Source organism: Rhincodon typus, chromosome 38, assembly GCF_021869965.1.
Source record: "Rhincodon typus isolate 14 chromosome 38, sRhiTyp1.1, whole genome shotgun sequence".
In the NCBI taxonomy this organism is placed as follows: Eukaryota; Metazoa; Chordata; class Chondrichthyes; order Orectolobiformes; family Rhincodontidae; genus Rhincodon; species Rhincodon typus.
Window position 1 is genome coordinate 20,496,816 of NC_063369.1, and position 21,143 is coordinate 20,517,958.

General features: G+C 42.2%; 1 protein-coding gene across 1 annotated transcript in view; it reads right to left on the reverse strand.

The window, feature by feature from the left end:
• The window catches only part of LOC109911840 (spliceosome RNA helicase DDX39B), a 40,861-nt gene extending 20,490 nt beyond the window's left edge, over nucleotides 1-20,371 (reverse strand). Inside the window, exons 1-5 of the mRNA XM_020511219.2 lie at nucleotides 20,249-20,371; nucleotides 18,391-18,603; nucleotides 14,333-14,460; nucleotides 13,277-13,369; nucleotides 2,522-2,705 (exon numbers count right to left, since the gene is read on the reverse strand). Of these exons, the coding sequence (XP_020366808.1) occupies nucleotides 2,522-2,705; nucleotides 13,277-13,369; nucleotides 14,333-14,460; nucleotides 18,391-18,598 (613 nt within the window). The 5' untranslated portion in view covers nucleotides 18,599-18,603; nucleotides 20,249-20,371. The remainder of the gene's footprint in view (nucleotides 1-2,521; nucleotides 2,706-13,276; nucleotides 13,370-14,332; nucleotides 14,461-18,390; nucleotides 18,604-20,248) is intronic.
• Nucleotides 20,372-21,143: the final 772 nt, after the last annotated feature.

Here is a 21,143-nt window from a genome sequence, read left to right on the forward strand (position 1 = left end):
TCTTTTCTCTACATTGCTATTTACCATTTCAAAAAGAAAAATCAAATGGTTTTGTCAAACAAATTCCTTTTTCATAAACCCATGTTGATTGTCTCATTATGCTTGTTACTATGGCTGCAGTAATATGTTCCAACATTTTTCAAACTACTGAAGTCAAGCTAACTGGCCTCCAATTCAGTTTTCTCCATCTAGCCTTTCTCAAACAGCGAAGCTACTTGTGTTACCTTCCAAACCACAGGCACACTTCTGGAATCTCAGGAATTCTGAAAACTCAAAACCAATGCATCCAATATCTCAAAGGCCACTTCTTTTAAGTCTCAGATGCAGGCTCTCAGGTCCAGGACGTGTCAGCTTTTAATCTCATGAATTTTTCCATGTTTTTACTACTTCAATATTACTTACTTTTAGACCCTCTTACTAAACACTTGTCTTCCCACAACCCCCTACACATTCACCTTTGAAGACCGATACAAACTAGTCAACTGCTCCAACTTTCTTCTTTTTCTATATACTTCAAAAATAGCTTTTAAAAGCTCTCTTTGTTTCTTGCCAGTTTACTTTCATTCTATTTTCTCCCACTTCAACAATATTTTTGTCATCTTTTGTTAAATTTCCCTGCCATCCTTACGCTTACTGTGTGTTATGGAACACCAAGCTTCACTTGGTCCAGCATTACCCTAAACTGCCCTAGTTAGATTTAGCTTTACCTCTGTATTAGTTCATTCTTGAAGGAATGTACATTAATTGAGAATGTTTTTAAAGAATGTTTACAATGGCTCACCTACCAAGCTATCAATCTAACTTCCCAATCTACCTCAATCATGGTCTTCATTAACAGACTCTAGTAACTTACAAACATTAAACTATATATTTTCTGATTTACCTCCAACCTTTCTTAAATAATGGAGTAACAGTTACAACTTTCTAATTCAATTCAGTACTGGTGCCCTTGAAAATGTTTTGAAGATAATAACTGGAGCATCAATAATTTCAGCTCCAACTTAGCTACTTCAGAGCAGTATCAGGTCCTGCAGAGTTGTCTGCCTTCAATCTCATTAAAAACAAACAGAGAAAACAGTATAATCAACCACCCTTGTTACTTGTAAAAAGCTTCAGTGGCATCCTTTATATCCCTGAGCAGAGTTAACCATGTCACTCCACCATTCAATAGAATTACAGTTGATCCAACACTCCTCACGTCCACTTTCCTGCATTTTCTCCACAACCATCCACTGCCTTAGATAGCTCAGATTTCTCTCAGCCTTCAATATACACAAGGACTCTGCCCCATAGTTCTGTGGCAAGGAGTTCCAAGGACACATGAGCCTTAGTAGAAATTCCTCCGCATTTCACTCAAATTGGTTCCTCTTTATTCTGGGACTATATCCTGTGGTCTTAAGACTCTCCCGTGAGGGGAAACATCCTCTCAGCATTTACCCTGTCAAGCTACTACTTATATGTTTCAATGATATCACCTTTCTGTCTTCTAAACTATAGTGGGTAGAGTTTAACCTTTACAAAAGTGTTGTCTGAAAATTTAGCTACAACACATTTACTCCCTCCACATCACTAATATACAACATAAACAGTTGTCTTCCCAGCAGTGGCCACAGGTTGCCAACCTGAAAAAGAAACCTTTATCCTCACTTTCCATTTCCTGTCAAAACTCTATCCATTCCAATACACTACCTTCAACATTATGGGCACTTATTTCATGACTTAACCTTTTGAGGTACCTTGGTGAACACCTTCTGGAAGTCCAATTACAATGTATCTACTGGCTCCCCTCTATCCACTCTGGTTAAGATTTCCTCAAAAAATTCTAATAACAACACGATTTTCCTTTCATGAAGCCATGTTGATTCTGCTTGATTAGATGATTTTTTTGTTGCTCTTACCACGTTCTATGTTCTTTAATCTTTCCTTAGCAGCAACTAGTTCACTATTTGCCTGGCTTACATCCTTTCACTCATCAAGCTTGTGTAATAAATAGTGAGAATGTACATATTTTTTGTCCATAAAATATTGGCTCAGCAGCACTGCCTACAAGATCAGGAGACTCGAGTCTCAATTCTCAAGTACAGTGCAACTACATTCAACTCATCAGGGTACTTAATGTGCAAACTGCCTGTGAGCATGGATCCTGTTCTACTTCACATGTGACCCAGATGGTTGTATATTCCACCACACAGGGACAGAAGGGATGAAAGTGATTATAGTCAGTGAAGAGGGACATTCCACTATTTCCATTGTCTAAGGTAATCAGGCCAATTAGAGCTGCACAGAAATGGCAATTCATTCACCCAATCCAGGAACCAAAGCAGAACTCAAGATTACAGTGGTATAATGCATTTGTTTTGTCCTTATGCAATTCACTAACATGGACATTAAATCCCAAACCTGGTCCTCAATTAGAGTAGGCAGAAAGTCCCAAAAGTCAGCCTGAAAGATGCCAGTTAACACTAATTAAAAGGAATGCCCTACGACAAAAAAAAAACAAGTTGAGAGACACTCCACTAACCAAGCTGCTCCAGCATCTTGTCACACTCATCTAACACGAAGTGTTTGACATATTTTAGATTGAGTGACTTGTTACGTGTAAGGGCCAGGATCCGCCCCGGAGTCCCCACTACAATATGAGGGCAATTCTTCTTCAGGATATCTTCATCTTTTTTGATTGACAACCCTCCAAAGAATACAGCTGCCTGTTTAAAACAAAAAAGAAAACATGGGTGCATTCAGAGGATTACCTACGGAAGTACACACCTTGGGAACGAAATAGAGGAGGTGAATCTGCTTCATAGATTGAACTGCAAACAGTGTGGATTTTAAAATGCGAATTTGGTATAAACACGACTTCACACCTCTATCTTCCGCTTCAAAGTAATTTAAACCGAGGAGTAACAGCAATTGCACAAACATATCAGTAATCAAGCAGATCAAAAGGAATAAAATTAAGCAGAGGATATAAATATATACAGCATCTATCAATAGTAGTTATTTGGGGAATTTGTACAAAGCCATACCAAAGACACAGGGTTGATTCAAGGCCAAATATACCTCTCTTGGAGGCAGCGTATGACTGGAGATATTGAGGAGTTTGCATCTGTCTGATTGTTTCTCTGTCACTGGCAGAATCCTCAATCTAGTAGTAGAGATATTGGTCCAGATAAAATGCATCCTAAGCGGCTGAGGGAACTAAGAGTGGAAACAGCAAACGCATGGGTCACAACTTTCTAATCATTCTTTGATGAGGGAGTTGAGCCAGAATATTACATCAATGTTCAAGAAAAAGGAATAAGTGCCATCTACAGGCCAGTCTGCCTAATTTCAATGGGTGGGGAATTTTTTTTTAAAAACAGACAATAATCTGGGAACAAATGAAACGACACATGGAAAAATGCAGCTTAATCAGTCAATGTGCATTTATGAAAAGATAAATAATGTTAAACTGACTGGATACAGTTCTTTGATGAAGTAACAGAGAGGGTTCATGAATGTAGCACAATTGGTGTGCATATGGATCTCAAATCTATTTACCGCTGGTTAGTAAAATTCAATCTAATGAAATAAAAGGGGCAGTGACTACAGGCATATATAATGGGCTGAAATGTAGAAAACAGATAGCATAGGGGAATAGCTGTTTCTCAGGCTGAAGAGACAGAGATAATTGCGTCCCTCAGGAATCAATAAAAAGAAAACACAAACTGCTGAAATGGATTCAGGGTGACGATTAATTTTTGGTACAATTTTAAAAAAAAGGGTGCAGTGTTATATATCCAAGCATGCACATATGCAGGCAACAGAAACAAAGTTGAAAGACAAACCAACAACTGCTCCTAATATCTTGAAAAGTTAATAAGAAAAATTATCCCTTAATCATTTAGGTTTCAGGGAAATCAACTCTAGTTTAAGAAATCACTCTTGGCAATTTAACTGGCCAGGAACAAGCTTTGTATTGGTTTGAGTATGGTGTATAATAGACCTCAGCACCAGCTGGAAAACAGAAGTCAAAAAGCAAACTGGATCCTTTTGTATAATTGAGGAGGAAACGCAGCAAGACTTTTCAAAAAGAAAACAAAATTCCAAATAAAGCCAAGACCTAGGTCCAACTGACCAGGTACTAATTTGAGGATTGCTGCAGTCAACAGTATGACATCATTACCAAAATACAAGAGGAAAAAAGAACTGAGAAAAGTAACTTCATACCAACCCTTTTGGTTTGGACTTTGATCTTTGATATCCGAGATCTCCCTACATATTTGATCCTCAATTTCCCACTGACTACGGGGGGGGGGCGTAATAGTATGATTCCATCAAAATGATCGCCCCCTTATTTCTCAGTTCCATGTGTAGAATTTCACTGGGCGATCCCTCAGGCGTATCTTAAGTACAACCATAATTTTGTCCCTAATCAAAAATGCCATTCCCCGTCCTCTGTCTCCTCCTCTTCTACTCTTCATATAGCGTCTATACCACGTATATTCAGCTGCCAGTGCTGTCCTTCCCTCAGCCATGTTTCTATAATAACTGTGGTATCCCACTCCCACATTCCCATCCATGCCAACTTCAGCTGCCTTACCTGTCAGGCCTCTGGTCTATAGTTTCCTACTTTCTGACTCCCTCCCTTTTAAATAAGACCATCACATTAGCATTTTTCCAATCCACTGAATCCAAGGAATTTTGGAATATTACAACCAATGGATCTGATATCTCTGCCGGCACTTCATTTAAGACCCTAGGATGTAGACTATCAGGCCCTGGGGACCTGTCTACTTTCATTTCCCAATAGTTTACACAGCACATTTTCCACAGAGATGATGATCAGAATCATAGAAACAGGCCTTGCAGCTCAGCTAATTTATGACAATCAACAAACATCAAACTATACAAATCTCAGTTACCTGCACTTAGTCTGTAGCCTATTAGTTCCTGGCATTTCAAATGCTCATTAAGATGCTACCTAAATGCTGCAAGAGTACCTGCCTCCACCGCCATCTCATTGTATCTTCTACCATCCCGGGCAAAAATTTCTTTTCTTCATATCCCCTCTAAAGCAATTACTCCTCACCATAAATTATATGCCCTCTGGTTTTAGACACATCTGTCATGGGGATAAGATTGACATGATCTATCCTGTTGATGCTTCTCAATTTTGTTTTTTTTTTGTAATAAACTGAATAATGAGGAAGTCTTTAAAGAATGGGATAGGGTAGTGGGCTCTCTGCTCCAGGAACAGAGAAGTGTGAATTGAAAGACTTGTTACAGCTCTAGGAGGACAGATGTAGAAATAGAACGGGGAGGACTAACTCCATAGTACATGAGATTGACGTAGGGAACGCTGTTCCGATAAAACAACACCCCTACAAGCTTAATCCTCTCAAAGCAATGCATGTTCAGAAGGAAATAGAAGTGATCCTCCAAGAAGACATCATAAAACCAAATTAAAGTGAGTGGAGGCCGCCAATTGTGTTGGTTCCCAAACCTGATGGTACTCAATGATTCTGCATAAATTATTGGAAGGTCAACACCATGACCAAATCTGACTCAAGGCTGGAGGACTGTGTAGAAAAAGTAGGACAAGCCACTTACATCACAAAATTGGACTTACTTTGCAGTTACTGGCAAGTACCTTCGTCGGAGAGAGCAAAAGTAATTTCTGCTTTTGTAACCCCAAGTGGGTTATATCAAGTTGAAGTAATGCCCTTTGGAATGAAAAACACACCAGCCACTTTCCAAAGACTTATGAACAGAGTTGTTGCAGGATTGACTAATTGTGCCATCTATGTAGATGACTTACTGATCTTTAGCCAATCGTGCAAAGATCACACAGCATTTGGCAGAGCTCTTTGAAAGACTATGGGAAGCAAAGTTGGTCATGAACTTGGTGAAAACAGAGTTCGTGAAGGCGGAAACGATGTTCTTAGGGCACAACATTGGACATGGACGGATGACACTGAGAAACGTGAAGAAGCCATCGAGGAATTTCCAAGACCATCCTCAAAGAAGGAAGTGCTACAATTTTTAGGATTGAGCGGATTCTACAGGAAATTTGTACCAAACTTTAATAGCTAGTGGCACTGTTGACGGATTTGTTAAGAATACAAAATTCTGGTGGACACAGCAATGCCAGGAGGCATTTGAGAATTTAAAAGCAGTGTTAACCACCACACCAGTTTTTGCCACGCCAAATTTCTTAATACCCTTTAACAATCACCATTGACACAAGCCATGTAGGTGTTAGAGCTGTGCTGTTACAGGAGGATGATTGCAGAATTGAAAGGCCAGTTATTTTCCAAAAAAAAAACACCAGAAAAGATATTCAACCATTGAGAAAGTTAGTGAGTTTGGTACTGGCCTTACAACATTTATGCTGCAAACAATGCATCAGAGATGATTGCACATACCAATCACAATCCTTTCACCTTTCTGGGAAAATTTAAGGACAAGAACACCAGGTTGTTTTGTTGGAGTCTTATATTACAAGCATTTAGCTTACAAATTATACATGTTGTAGGTCGTGAAAATATTATCATGGATACTTAATTATGGGTTTAAGAGAAAAATCTTCATATAAAATAAAAACGATAGTGTACAATGTTATACGTTTACAGAATTAGCAGGAAATGTGTAACTCTAGATTAATGAGCTATGGATCTAATAATATTAAGGAATTAAGATTTTAAAAGAAAAAAATGAAGCTATCTATTCATAATGATGGCTCATTATTTTCTTAAGGGGGGAGGTGTTGCAAAGTTGGGTAGAGTACTTGTGGATTTGGAAGCAGAAAGTTAGAATGTGGTGTTTGTAAAATTCTAGGGAGGGAAAGCATTGCATAGTCCCTTTGAAAGATGATGTGATTTATTCTATGCTGACAGATTTTAAAAAAATCTGTCAGGAACTTGAAATTCTGCAAGTACAGAGGACACCCGAACTGAAACATTTGTATCAAAAGGCTGCACAGTTAGCAGGCCAAGCAGCAGTATTGTTTTGATACCAAGACAACAAATTTTGAATTTAGCCAATTAATTTGCACCAGACATTTAGATACCAAAATCCAATTAAATTTAAATCTGATGGTTTTGACAACATAGGACCAATCCTATTGCAAGAGATTTATGTCATCAAGGGTATAAAAGAAAGGGCATTTGGGCAAAGACAGGAGAACTAACTGCCATCTGCCAAGAGTTAATAGCTCTCAAGAAAGAATCGCTGACTCTCAGGCTTCTCTAAAGTCTTAGAAAAAGCACCATCTAAGAAAAATCAAAAGGTACTGGTAGATCTAGTCAATATTCCTGACAGGACATTCGACGGAGACGGCGCAGGACATTCCGGAAGACACTGAAACCGGCTGTAATTTTATATAGAGATAACAAGTTGCAGAGCTGGATGAACACAGCAGGCCAAGCAGCATCAGAGGAGCAGGAAGGCTGACGTTTCGGAAGTGGGACTTGTATTTGTTGTAATAGCATACTATTAGAATCTTGTTCTATTCAGGAATAGTTAGTAGTTATAAGGGAATTATTCTGTTTATTAATACTTTAGTTCATTTGTTCACAGTTGGAATTAGACAAATAAACTGTCACTTGTTGATTGTAAAATGAGTGTCAGGGATTTGTTTTATTTAACCACCTGAAGTTGCTGAAAGGCAGGTTACTTTTCACACTCCTTTTACAGATTATTGGGCGAGGTGCTCCTCTTTGGTTGTTTCGGCTTTAGTTCTCAGGGGTGGGGGTCATTCTCCACTTTATGACAGTATACCTCAAATCAATCACTGCTCAACCTCCTCTGCTCTAAGTAAAACAAGCATAACAGACTTTCCATCCAAGGCAACATCCTGGCAAATCTCTGCATCCGTTCCAGTGCAGTCACATTCCTCCGAGAGTGTGACGACCAGAACTGAAACAGCATTCCATCTGCAGCCTAACCAATGTTTTATAAAGTTGTAACAAGAATTCCTTGCCCTGGCTAATAAAAGCAGGTATCTAGTATGCCTTCTTCCCTACCAGGTCTACTTGCGTTGACACTCAAGACTATGGACATGTACACCAAGGTCCCTTTGTTCCCCAGTACTCCCCAGGGACCTACCATTCATTGCATAAACCTTTCCTTTATCAGACCTTTCAAAATGCATTACCTCACACTTACTAGGATTAAACTCTACCTGCCACTGCTCCGCCTAATTCACCAGCTGATCAAAATCAGACTGTGGCCTGAGACCATCCTCCAATCAACATTACGATTTTTTTGAGTTTATTCATTATACCTTCTACATACACACCAAAGTCGTTAAATGTCCATAACAAGCAGCAAGTATCCCAACACCACATTGTTGGTCACAGGCTTCCAATAATAAAAACATCCTTCCATCATCACCCTTTGCCTCCTATTTGCAGGCCAATGTAGGATACAATCTGCCAAATTACTTTGGATCCCATGGGCTCATCTTTTTGGACCAGCCTTCCACGTGTGACCTTGTCAAAGGCTTTACTGAAGTCCACATCAACATCAATATATTTAGTTATCTTTTCAACTAATTCAAATTAGTCCAACAGGATCATCCTCCAACAAACCTGTGCTGACTATCCCTGATTAATACTCGCCATTCCAAGTGTTAATTTATTCAGTCCTTCAGAATTTTCTCGACCATTGATGTCATACGAACTTGGTCTGTCATTACCTGGCCCATCCCCGTTACCCTTCTTGAATTAGGGAACCACAACACTGATCTTCCAGATATTCAGCACTCCACCTGCAGCCAGCAAAGTATTAACTATCTCCACCAGGGCCCCAGCAATCTCCTCCCTTGCCTCCCATAGCAGCCTGGAATACATCTCACCAGGCCCTGGGAATTTATGCACCTTTAAGCCTGCCAACAATAATCCTATCTCCTCCTTATTAAGTGTGTCCATCTCAACTAAAATCTCCAGCTATAATCTCTTTTCTCTTTGTGAGTAAAAAAATTCTTTTAAGGCTTTATCCAGCTTCTCCGGTTCCACGCACAGATTACTCCTTTGGTCTCAAATAAGACACTCTTTCCCTAGTAATCCTCTTGCTCTTAATATTCTCATAAAATGCCTTTACGTTTTCCTTAAACCTTTCTACCAAAATGTTCTGTGGCCACTCTTCTGCCCTCCTAATTTCTTTTATCAGCACCTCCTACACACCCTAATGGCCTCCCTGTTTTTAACACACTGTACCTAACGCAAGAACAGGTTGCACCTAAACTGGAGGGGGCACCAACTGGCAAGGAGGTTTGCTACTGCCACTCAGGAGGTTTTAAATCGGTGTGGCAGGAACCAGAGCAGTAGGTCAGCTAGTAGATGACACTTAGGCTTGTAAGACGAACAGAAGAACAGACCAGGACAGGTTACTGAACACGGCAGGACTGGCAGTCCAAGATTTATTGGTTTTAATGTCAGTAGTAAAACAGATAAACCCAATGAGCTTAGAGCTTGGATTAAGCCATATAAATGTTGTAGCTATTACAGAGATTCAGTTGAGAGGGGGACAAGACTGGCAGCTTAACGTTCTGGGATTTAGACTTTTCAGGCGACAGAGGATGTTAAAGAGGTGGGGGAGTTGCGTTATTGATAAGGTGGAATATCACAACTGTACTGAGGGAGGACACCTTGGAGGGTACATCCAGAGAGGATATATGGTTAGCGCTCAGGAACAAGAAGGGTAGAATCACTAAGCGAATTGGACTAAAAGCCTCCAAATAACCAGTGGGTAATAAGGGAACAGATTGTGTGTGGACAGACTATGGAAAAATAAAAACAACTGCGCTGTGGTGGCTGATTTTAACGTTCCCTACAATGACTGGGACTTGCTTAGTGCCAGGATCTTGGATGGGGAGAATTTGTTAGGTGTGTCCAGGACAGTTTTTGGAACAATATGTAAATAGTCCAACTAGGAAATGGTCAATACTAGACTGATATTGGGGAATGAGTCCAGCTGGTTGATTGAAGTTTCAATGGGGGAGCATTTCAGGAACAGCGACCATAATTCTGTTAAGCCTTAAAGATACTTATGGATAAAGATAAGAATAATCTTTGGGTGAAAGTACTAAACTGGGAGAAGGCTAACTGAAACAATAGTAGGCAGGAACTAGGCAATGTAGATTGAGGGCAGCTGCTTGAGGGTTAATCAATGTCTGACATGTAGGAATCTTTGCTCTTTTAAAGGGCAAAGTCAGAAGTCACGACACCAGGTTATAGTCCAACAGGTTTATTTGAAATCACAAGCTTTTGGAGCACTGCTCCTTCATCAGGTGACCATAGGCTGCATTGCTGTGTGTGGGCAAGATCATGTCTTCAAATCTGATTGAGTCTTTTAAGGACATGACAAAGATGATTGGTGAGGACACTGCAGTCCATGTTATCTATAGCGACTTTAGCAAAGCCTTTGACAAGGTTGCTCATGGCACGCTAATACAGGAGGTCACTCACACAGGATCCACGGTGAGCTGGTAAAATGGATAAAGATCTGGCTTAGTCATAGGAGATAGTAGTGGCGGAAGGGCTTTTTTCTGATTGGAGATCCATGACCAGAGGTGGGACCCCTGTAGTTTTTATTGGAGGAACTGTGGACGACGAGGAGTACCACCAGAGGATACAGCAGGATATAGATAGGTTAGCGGTATTAGTGGAGAAATGACAGGTGGAGTTTAATCCGGACAAATGTGGGGTGATGCATTTTGGAAGATCTGATGCAGGAGAGAAGTATACAGTAAATGGCAGAACCCTTAGTAGTATCAACATAGAGGCATCTATACGTACAGGTCCACAGCTCCCTGGAAGTGGTAATACAAGTGGACATGATGGTCAAGGCAGCACATAGCCTGCTTGCCTTAATCAGTCGGGGACAAAGCATAAAAAATGGCAATGTTGCAGCTGTTTAGAACTTTAGACCACATTTGGAATATCGTGTACAGTTCTTGCTCACCACACTATCAGGAGGGTGTGGAGGCTTCGTAGAGGATACAGAAACAGCTTATCAGGATGTTACCTGGTTTGGGGGATACTAGCTACGAGGAGAGATTGGACAAACTTGTTTTGTTTTCACTTGAAGGAAAGATATGGAGCGACCTGATAGATGCTTACAAATTATGAAAGGTTTGAGCAGAATGGATAGTTGCGAGTCTTTTTCATAGAATCCCCAGTGTGAAAGCAGGCCATTCAGCCCATCAATTCCACACTGACCCTCTGAAAAGCATCCCACCCAGCTCCACCCTGACCCTATCCTATCCCTGCATTTCCCCACCCTGGACACGATGGCCAACTTAGCATGGCTAATCCACCTAAACCGCATATCTTTGGAATGTGGGAGGAAACCCACACAGACACGGGGTCAACGTACTAACTCCACACAGATAGCCGGCTGAGGCTGGAATCGAACCTGGGTCCCTGGCACTGTGAGGTCGCAGTGCTAACCACTGAGCCACACTTTATTTTTAAATATATATATATTCATAGGATAGAAATATCAATTACCAGGACACACATGTTTAAGGTAAGAGAGGCTAAGTTTAAAGAAGATGCGAGAAGCAAGTTTATTTTGGAATGTGCCGGTGGTGGTGGAGGAGGCAGCTACAACTTCAATGTTTATGGGGCAGGGAATAGAAGGATACGACTGCAGTTATGGTTTCCTTTATCAATAGTGCAATGTCACCACTTCGTTTTCACTCCCCGCACCACCTCCAATCACACCTGAAACCTCTACACACTGGAATGCTAAACTGCCAGTAGTGCCCTTCCTGCAGTTATGTCTCAGGTGATTATAACAATATCATACTGCCTTGAGCTGATCCACCTCATCAATCACACTCCTTGCATTAAAATTGATAGAATTTAGCTTTCTGGCTCTCTCAAGTGCTTTAACGTGCCCATATCTTGTCTGCCTGAACTATCGTAGTGTTCCTTCCAAATCTGACTGAACCTTTTACTGACTTTACATCTACTCTGTGCCCCACCCCTTTGCCAACTTAGATAAAGGTTTCCCCAGCAGCACAAGCAAGCCTCCTAGCAAAGATATTGGAACCATTCTGATTCGGGTGCAACACATCAAGTCTGCACAGATTCCACTTACGCCAGAAACCGCCCCAGTGAACAAAAAATCTAAAGCCCTTCTTCCTACACGACCCCTTTTGCAACATGTTCATAGGGTCTGTTTCATGCTGTATGACTCTTCAGTCCAACTCGTCCATGCTGACGAAGTCTCCAAAACTAAACTACACCCACTTGCCTGCATTTGGCCCACATCCCTCTAAACTTTTCCCATTCATGTACCTGTCCAAATATCTTTTAAATGCTGTAACTGTATGTGCATCTAGCCCTTCCTCTGGCAGGTCATTCTATATATAAATCACCCTCTGCGTGAAAAGGTTGCCCCCTCAAGTCCCTTTTAAATCTTTCTCCTCTCACCTTAAAATGATGCCATATAGTTTCGAACTCTCTCACTCTAGGGAAAAAATCTTTGCTATTCACCTTATCTGTGCCCCTCATGATTTTATAAATCTTTACAAGGTCACCCCTCAGCCATTTATGCTCCAGTGAAAGAAGCCCCAGCCTCCCCTTATTACTCATACCTTCCAGTTCCAGCATCATCCTGGTCAATCTTCTGAACCCTCTCCAATTTTATAATATCCTTCCTATTGCAAGGCGACCAGAACTGTACACAGACTCTACTGACCCACCTTCCTATTTCTATATCAGTAACTGCGCCACTGAGAGTAATCTGGAGATTGCAACATTATTAAGCCCTCCAGTTCTTCTATTCCTATAAACTCTGTATTACTGGTTACTAGTGGGACTGTACTAATGTCCTCCACCCGAAAAACACAAACCAAGTTTTGGTTTAGTGACTCTGCCATTTGCCTGCTCACCACTAACTCCCCAGTCTCATCCCCAAGGAATCAACATTTACTTTAGCTACTCTCTCCCCCTTCATCTATTTATAAAAGCTTTTGCTATCCACTTCTTTATTTTGCATTTTTTCTATCATAATTTAGCTTTGTTCATTTTATTTTGGCACCCTTTGTTACTATTTCTTTGTTCCAGTCCACTGGAAGCTTTTACATCGATTGCAATAGGTTCTAGAGGTGTCTTGTTAACCATGCTGCTGATACTCTCTCCAGGGATACCTTTACTACCGGAGTTGGCTGGCTTCAAATCAACCTGTTGTCTGTAGTTTGAGGTTCATTACTTTTAAAGATCTAAAGACCAGCCATTCATAGGAGGTTGAAGCACAAATACAAGGCACTCACGGCACTTACCTTGATATTTGGCATGTACTTGGAGAACCTCTCATATTCTTTACTGATTTGGAAAGCCAGCTCTCTTGTGTGACACATGACAAGAACAGACACCTGATTTAAAAAGTGAGAAGGGTACATGTGAGATGTACAGCTACAATGAATTTTCTGGTTGATACTTCAAGCACCTGAGCTCAAAACAGTCAAAGGAACTTAAGACAGCAAAGGGAATGGGCATGTCATGCCAACCCTGCAGCGATCCACACACACCTTCAGTGGAATTGTGAGAAACAAAACCACCAGCTGAACATTACCACACTGGCAGTGTAATATTCATAATATTCCATAAATAAAAGAGGGACCCTGCCCATAATCAAGAAACCACTTATAGTCTTGCATTTAGCAAGTCTGGGGAGATAGTTTGTTTTTATTGAACTAATAATCCAGTGGCCCAGGTTACTACTCTGGAGACAGGTTCAAACCCTACCACGGTAGCTGCTGGAATTTAAATTCAAAAACTGAAAGCTAGTCTCAGTATAGATGAGGAGGACTTATCAATTGCTGTTCAAACTACACCTGGTCAAAAAAAGTTTGCTTCCCAATCCAGTCTTGCCTAGGTGCAATTCCAAACCCGTAGCAATGTTTCTGCCTCTTAACTACCCTCTGAATTGGCTGATTAAGCCATTCAGTTCAAGGACAATTCAGGACAGGCAAGTAATGCTGGCCTTGCAAGGGATGTCCACATTTCACAAGGCCAAAGCAAAAAAACACAACATGAATTCAAACTTATTCTGTTGATTCATGTCAGGCAAGAATAATTTGTGCAGTGAAAGCACTTTGCATAGAATAGATCCAGTTAAATTTCCAGTGGATGAAGTGGGTTCAGGGCTATTGGAGTTTCCATTGAATTTAGCACAGATTTGTTTTGACAGCCTCAATTTCAACATAAACAGCTAAAATCACTACCAGTAGGCGATTCAATTGTGTACTAATTTAGGTGACCGTTTTGTCACAGTACATGTTCACTACACTATTACGTGACGAGTCTATCCTGGCAGTCACATCTGATAAGATTACCTGCCCGTCAACAGCTTCCAACTGCTGCAGAGTAGCAAGAACGAATACAGCAGTCTTTCCCATTCCAGATTTGGCCTGACAAAGGATATCCATCCCGAGAATGGCCTGAGGAATACACTCATGTTGCACTGCAGAGAGAGTAGGCATACAGTTATTTACCACACCACACATTCTGAGGCTAGAGCAGCAAGTTCTCTAACCAATCCAGACAGCAGGCTATACTAGATTTGGTAGTGTGTAATGACATAGGATTAATTAATGACCTCATGGAAAAGGCACCCCTTGATGGCAGTGATCATGCAGTGACTGATTTTTGCATTCATTTGAAGGAGAACTGTGCACCCAAGACAAGTGTTCTAAACTTAAACAATTATGAGGACATGAAGACAGAGTTGGCTAAAGTGAACTTGGAAAGCAGGTTAAAGAATAGATCAGTAGAGATACAGGGACAGACACATACGGATATATTTTAGACTGTTCAGTAAATACTCATTCTAGTAAGAAAGAAACCAAGGGAAGGATGCAACATTTGTGGTTAAGGAAATTAAAAATTGTATTAAATGGAAATAAAAAAGCATATAATGATTAATAGCTGATCTGAATATTAGACAAGGTTAGGAGGGAGATATTAGAGAAGGCTAGCTAAAATTATCACCAGTAATAGGAGCTGCTACAGGTATTTAAAAAAGAAATATACACAGCATTGTTCCTCGTGTGTCAGGGGAATTAAAGGAAAATGAAGAAATGGCATTTTCTCTACTCTGTCGAGAAGCCAAATAACTTAAATAATCATGAATCAGAGTGTCAAAGGGAACAAGGACCTTCAAACAATTACAACCACCAGGGAAAGGGTACTAAGAAAATTATTGTAAATAAAACATGTCAAAGTCCCTGATGAATTTCATCCAAGTGTTTAAAAGTTGTAACTGCTGAGGTAGCAGATGCATTTGTTTTAATTTCCCAAGATTTCTTAGATTATATAAAAGGTCCCATCAGATTGGATTCCTTTACTCAATAAAAGACAGAGACAGAAAGCAGGAAATAATAGATAGATTAGCTTAACATCTTTCAAAGGGAAAATGTTGGCAGAATGTAAAAAATCAAGGTTAGTTCAGGACACTCAAAATTGTAAGGGAAACAAGCACATTCAATAACGTTGTGCAAATGAGAAATTACATCTGACCAATTTATTGGAGGAAATAATAAACAATGAGGATAAAAGGAAAAAGTGTAGGCTGTGCTGTACTCAGATTTTCAGAAGGTATTTTATAAAGGACAGAGAAATACAACACAGGAATAGGCCATACGACCCTCCAAGCCTGTGCCGATCATTATGCCCTAACTAAACTAAAAAAAACAAATCTTCCACTTTAATTTGGTCCGTATCCCCCTATTCCTTCCTTATTCATATATCAATCCAGATACCTCTTAAATGTCACCAATGTGCCTGTTTCCACCACCTCTTCTGGCAGTGTGTTCCAGTCTCCTGCATGAAAAATGTCCCTCGCACATCTCCCTAAAACTTTTGCCCTCTCACCTTGAACCTTTGCCCTCTTGTCATTGAAGCTTCAACCCTGGGTAACAGCCTTTGACTATCCAACCTATCTACGCATCTTATAATTTTGTAGACCTCTATCAGGCCTCCTCTCAGCCACCATCTTTCCAGTGAAAACAAACCTGGTCCTTTTAACGTTTTCTCCTAGCCAATGCTGTAGAGAGTGGGCAACATCCTGGTAAACCTTCTCTGCACTCTCTCCTAAGCTTCCACGTCCTTCTGGTGGTGTGGCGACCAAAACTGCACACAATACTCCAAATGTAGCCTAACAATGGTTTTACATCGCTGCAACTTGGTTTGCCATCTCTTGTACTCTATGCCCCAGCCGATGAAGGCAAGCATGCCATTGCCTTTTTAATCACCTTGGCAACCAATGTTGCCGCTTTCAGGGAACTGTGGACCTGCGCATCCAGATCTGTCTGTATGTTAATGTTCCTAAGGGTTCTGCCGTTTACAGTATAATTCACACCTAAAGTTGATCCTCCAAAATGCACCACCTTGAATTTGTCTGGATTAAACTCCATCTGCCATTTCTGTGCCCAAGTCACCAACCTATCCAAATCTTGTTATACCCTTTCACAATCATCAGCACTATCGGCAACTCCACCAATCTACATGTCCCCTGCAAACTTACTATACAAAATGCCATTAAGATAGTGCTACAAAAATTTTAGATACTTATAGTGCACAGAGCATGCTGGCATGTGAGGACTGATTAGTTGAAATGAAGCAGAAAATGGGTATAAATGGCTGTTTTCACACTGGCATATAACTAGAGGTGTACTGTGGAAAGAAAATAAAAAATGCTGAATTTTTCTAGATCACAGCAGGTCAGGCAGCATCCATGGAGAGAGACCAAGCTAACGTTGAGTCTAGATGACTCTTCATCAGAGTTAAAGTGAAGTGTGGAGGGGGAAGCATTTATGCATTAGTTGCGGGGGTGGGGGGGGCTTGGCTGGAGTGCTGGGAGAGAAATGATGTAGATAGATCAGATTAAGTGATCAGAAAATGTGAGAAAGGCAGAATAAAGGTGTGTCTATTTGCCAGACTGGAAAGAACACACAATCCCACTGGGGTGGGGGAAGGGGACAGAAGGTAACAGACAATGTAACAAGCAAAGCTAAATGAAATGCAACGACTGTGTTCATAATTTGAAGGTGTTCAACTCAATATTCAGCCCAGAAGGTTGTAAACTGCCTGATTTTGAGCTCACATGTTGCTCCTCCAGTTTGCACTGTGATTCGTTGGAACATTGCAACATGCCAAGGACAGACAAGTGGGCACGTGAGCAAGATGTTGTGTATTGCTTGGGGGCCTTGGTGACTGAAAGAAAGAGATAGATGGGATGATGGATGAAGTGAAACTGGGGAATGGCACAGCTTTGAGAGAAGGTGAGCTGACGTTGCTGTAGAGTAATATACTGTGCAGATTAGTGCTGCAGCCTCGATGATTTACGATACATATAAACTTGGATAGAGCGGCTTAATGCAACATTACAATATTTTCTAATATCTTTGTGTCTTTGGCAAAGTGCATGTCAAGAGCACGATTCTGCAAAGGGATGTAGATGAGGAAAAAATTTTTCAAACGGGGTCGTGGGTCTTTGGAAATCTCTTCCCCAAGGAGTGGAGGTGCAACATCACTGAACACTTTCAAGGTGGTATGAGGAAAATTTTTGACCAACGAAGGACTGAAAAGGTTATCAGGGTAGGTGGAGTTGAGTCTATGAGATCATCCATGATCTTATTAAATGGTGGAGCAAATTGGAGGAACCGTATGGCCTCCTCCCATTCCCAATTCACATGTCTGTACGTACCATGTCAATCTGTGATGGACTGGCCATTTACCTCTACCCTATCCAGAAATAAAAACATGGAAATCAAAACATTCAATCCCACTTGGGCCAAACATTTACACTGATAAATCTGAGAGGAAAGTACAGCAGTAAAACAGGCTACTAGGCCGAAATGCTCTACGCTAATGTTTCTGTCCCACAAGAGTACTCCAAAACCAGTTCACCTAAACTCAACTACATATCATTCCAAATCCAATTTCATGGGCAATTCCAACATCTACTGGGTCTAAAATTCTGACAAGTTCCAGTGCACAGCTCCTGACTGTGCTGCTCCAATGACTTTAGAGTATTTGGGCCATTATTGGTCAAGCTAATTTTGTTTCTGGGATCGCTGGAGCGTGCTAACCCATTTTTGTTCCATCAGGTAGTAACGGTACACATGAACAAGAAGCAGGTCATTTGACCCCTCGAGTTGCTCCACCATTCGATAAGATCATGTTCCACCCCCATCATTGAGTCCACTAATGGTCAAGAATCTATTTGCTTCTGGCCTAGAATTAGTTGATGACCCTGTCAACTGCACCACAATCCCAAAGGTTAAAAGTGAAAGCATCAGTCAGGAGGGTGTCAATCACAAGCCTAGAGGAAAAGTAAAGACTCAAGATGTAACATATCAGAAAAAGTAAAGGACTCAGGTTGAAATGTTACCTTCTGAAGGGTGCTCAAAGCCACAGTCCACAATGGCTCGCAGCAGCTCTGGTTTGAGCAGAAAATCTCTGAAGCCAGAGCTGTGAATGGAGACATAGGAACCCTTCACATCTTTCTTAGTCGGAGCTGCTGCCGGCTCTGCTGCAGTCTGGTTTTCATCATCCTCTTCATAATCTAACAGCTCATTCTCAACATCATTCTCTGCCATCTTGTCTGGTGGAAACAAACAACAGATATCACAAGGTTCAGAGAAGCTGATTCAACTATTTTTCCCCACCCTGTCTATCAAAGTCAATTTCTGAACCCTAATACGTATACTTTCTGCAGTGAAAGTGTTCTTGTAAAGGTAGCATGCTGTTAGTAAGGCAAGGAATGGAGCAGATAGAATTCCCTCAGGTATCCATCATTCTAAACTTATTAGTACGCCAAAGTACAGCTCCCTAGGGCTAACATGCTTTGTCTAATCTTGTCTTAGGCACTCTATGCCCGATCTGCTGGGTTATCCTCATTGCCCCTCCCAACCATACTTCACTCTTAGCCACCAGCCTCACTCCAGTTCTATTCCCTTGACTCATCCCCAAGAGACTGACACTACCTACTCTCCAGTGGTTCTTTTGTCCGCTCTCGTACCTCAAAACGAAACAAAAAACTGAGGTAGCTTGCTCGCCGAGCTGGCTGGTTATCGTACAGACGTTTCACACCATGCTAGATATCATCATCAGTGCGGCCTGCAATGAAGCGATTCTGCTCTATTCTGTATGGTATTTATATGATCCGGTCGGTTAAGTTGGGTTGTGTCGTTTCTGGTTCTGTTCTGCACGGGTTTGTATATGGTACCTAATTCCACGTTTGATGATTGCATTACGAGTCGAAAACCAGGCCTCTAGGAATTTCCGTGTCTCTCTGTGGAGGCCACACTGACTCCGAGCATGGCGATGAAATGTCTGCATGATAATCAGCAAGCAAGCCAAAAACCTCATCCACAACCCGAGCTACAAATCGTCAAAAGAACCTTAAACAAAAAACTGTGGATGGAGATCTGAAACAAATACAGAACGTGCTAGAGAAATTCAGGCCTGGCAGCATCTATGGAGAGATAAACAGAGTTAACATTTCAAGTTCAGAGACCCTTCATAAAAGAACTGCTTCTCTCTCCACTGATACTACCAGAGTTTCTCTCTCATACACCTATATCCCTTCCACACATTCTTTGCTCTTCCATTGCTAACCTGCATCTCACACTGTTCCTCACCAGGTTCCCTCTCTCTCTCCCTGCATCCCAGCCAGTCCACCTCTCCTCAATCTTAGTGTGCCCCCCCCAACCCATGACCTGTTCCCTGGATACCCTTACTTTTCTCCTTCACCCCAACTCCACATCTTCTGCAGTATTTATCAGCAGGCTCCAACCCCTCATATTCCCTTTTCCTGCTAAATTACAGCCTCTTCAGACTCCTTCCCTATCCCACCTCCCCCCGAAAATACTCTCTTGGACAACCCCTCCTCCCCACCCCAGGGGACTCCATATCCACCCGTCCAGGACCCACATTACCTCTGACAGTTTTTCGCTCATCCCCCTTCCTGCTCTCGTATCCCCTCCCCCTCCTTCACCAAATTTAACTCCTGTCTCTCTGAACTCTCCCATCCCATATGCTTTAGGCCATCACCACCTCCTCCCTCCTGCTCTATCCCTTCCGCCCGAGGTCCCTCCTTTCTGTAAACGGCCGGAGCAATTAGGAGATTGAGGCTCGCTCGAGGAGAGGATATTAGCCCCAGCCTTTCCCCCGCCCCGGTGTTTTCCACTCTCTCTCATTCTCCCCAGCCCAGCCGGCCCCCAGTTTCTCCTCCTCCCGAATCCCACCTGCCGGCTCCACTCCCGCTCCTTCGCCAAATGGCTGCTCCGTCCTGCACGCTCTGCGCGGGTCGGACACCTAACGGAAGTCCCGCCCTTTGCCTCACGATGATTGGTCCCCCAGCCTGTCCGTCAACCGGCCACCGACATAATACATGCTGCTTGGCTACCTACCGGAAGGCGGCCTGACGTACGGCGCGCAACCCCACCCCCCAACACCTGCATTGGCTGAGATAGCCGTCAATCAGTGTTGGGGGCGGGGCTAGCGCTGGCTTTTCCGCCAACTTCAGTCAATAATTTGCAGCCGAAGGCCTGATCCCGGACAATGGGCCTTGGCTCGGGGCAACGGCAATGAGGAATGGGGCAGAGAGGTCGGGGGGAGGAAACCGAGACAATGAGAGACGGGTCCGGTTCCGCGAAGGGCAGCCAACGAGGGCATTGGCAGAGGGGTCAATGTGTTAGAAGGGTGACAAGGAGGGCGATAAGGGAAGGGGCATTGGGAACAACGGGAGTGAGGGGCAATGAGAGTGCAGGCAGTGGGATAGAAGAACATCAGTATAACGGGGCTGGGACAACAATAAATGATGAATATAAAGCAGAGTTAGGGTGAGGGTGACAATAGGGAAGGGTGCGGTTCGAACAGAAGGGGCAAGAGATGGTGAAACATGGGAAGGGTTGGATGGGTTAACAGGGGTTTGGGTAGGGACAACTGGGAAAGCAGGCAAGCACGGTGAGTGATGTGGGATGGGGTACTGGATGACAGGAGGAGGTGGGTAAATGGGGGCAATGACAGGGTATTTGGGTTTTGGAATAGATCTGTAGCTCGGGTTGTGGATGTTGAGGTTGGTTGGCTCGCTGAGCTGGATTGTTGTTCCGCAGACGTTTCGTTACCGTGCTTGGTAAC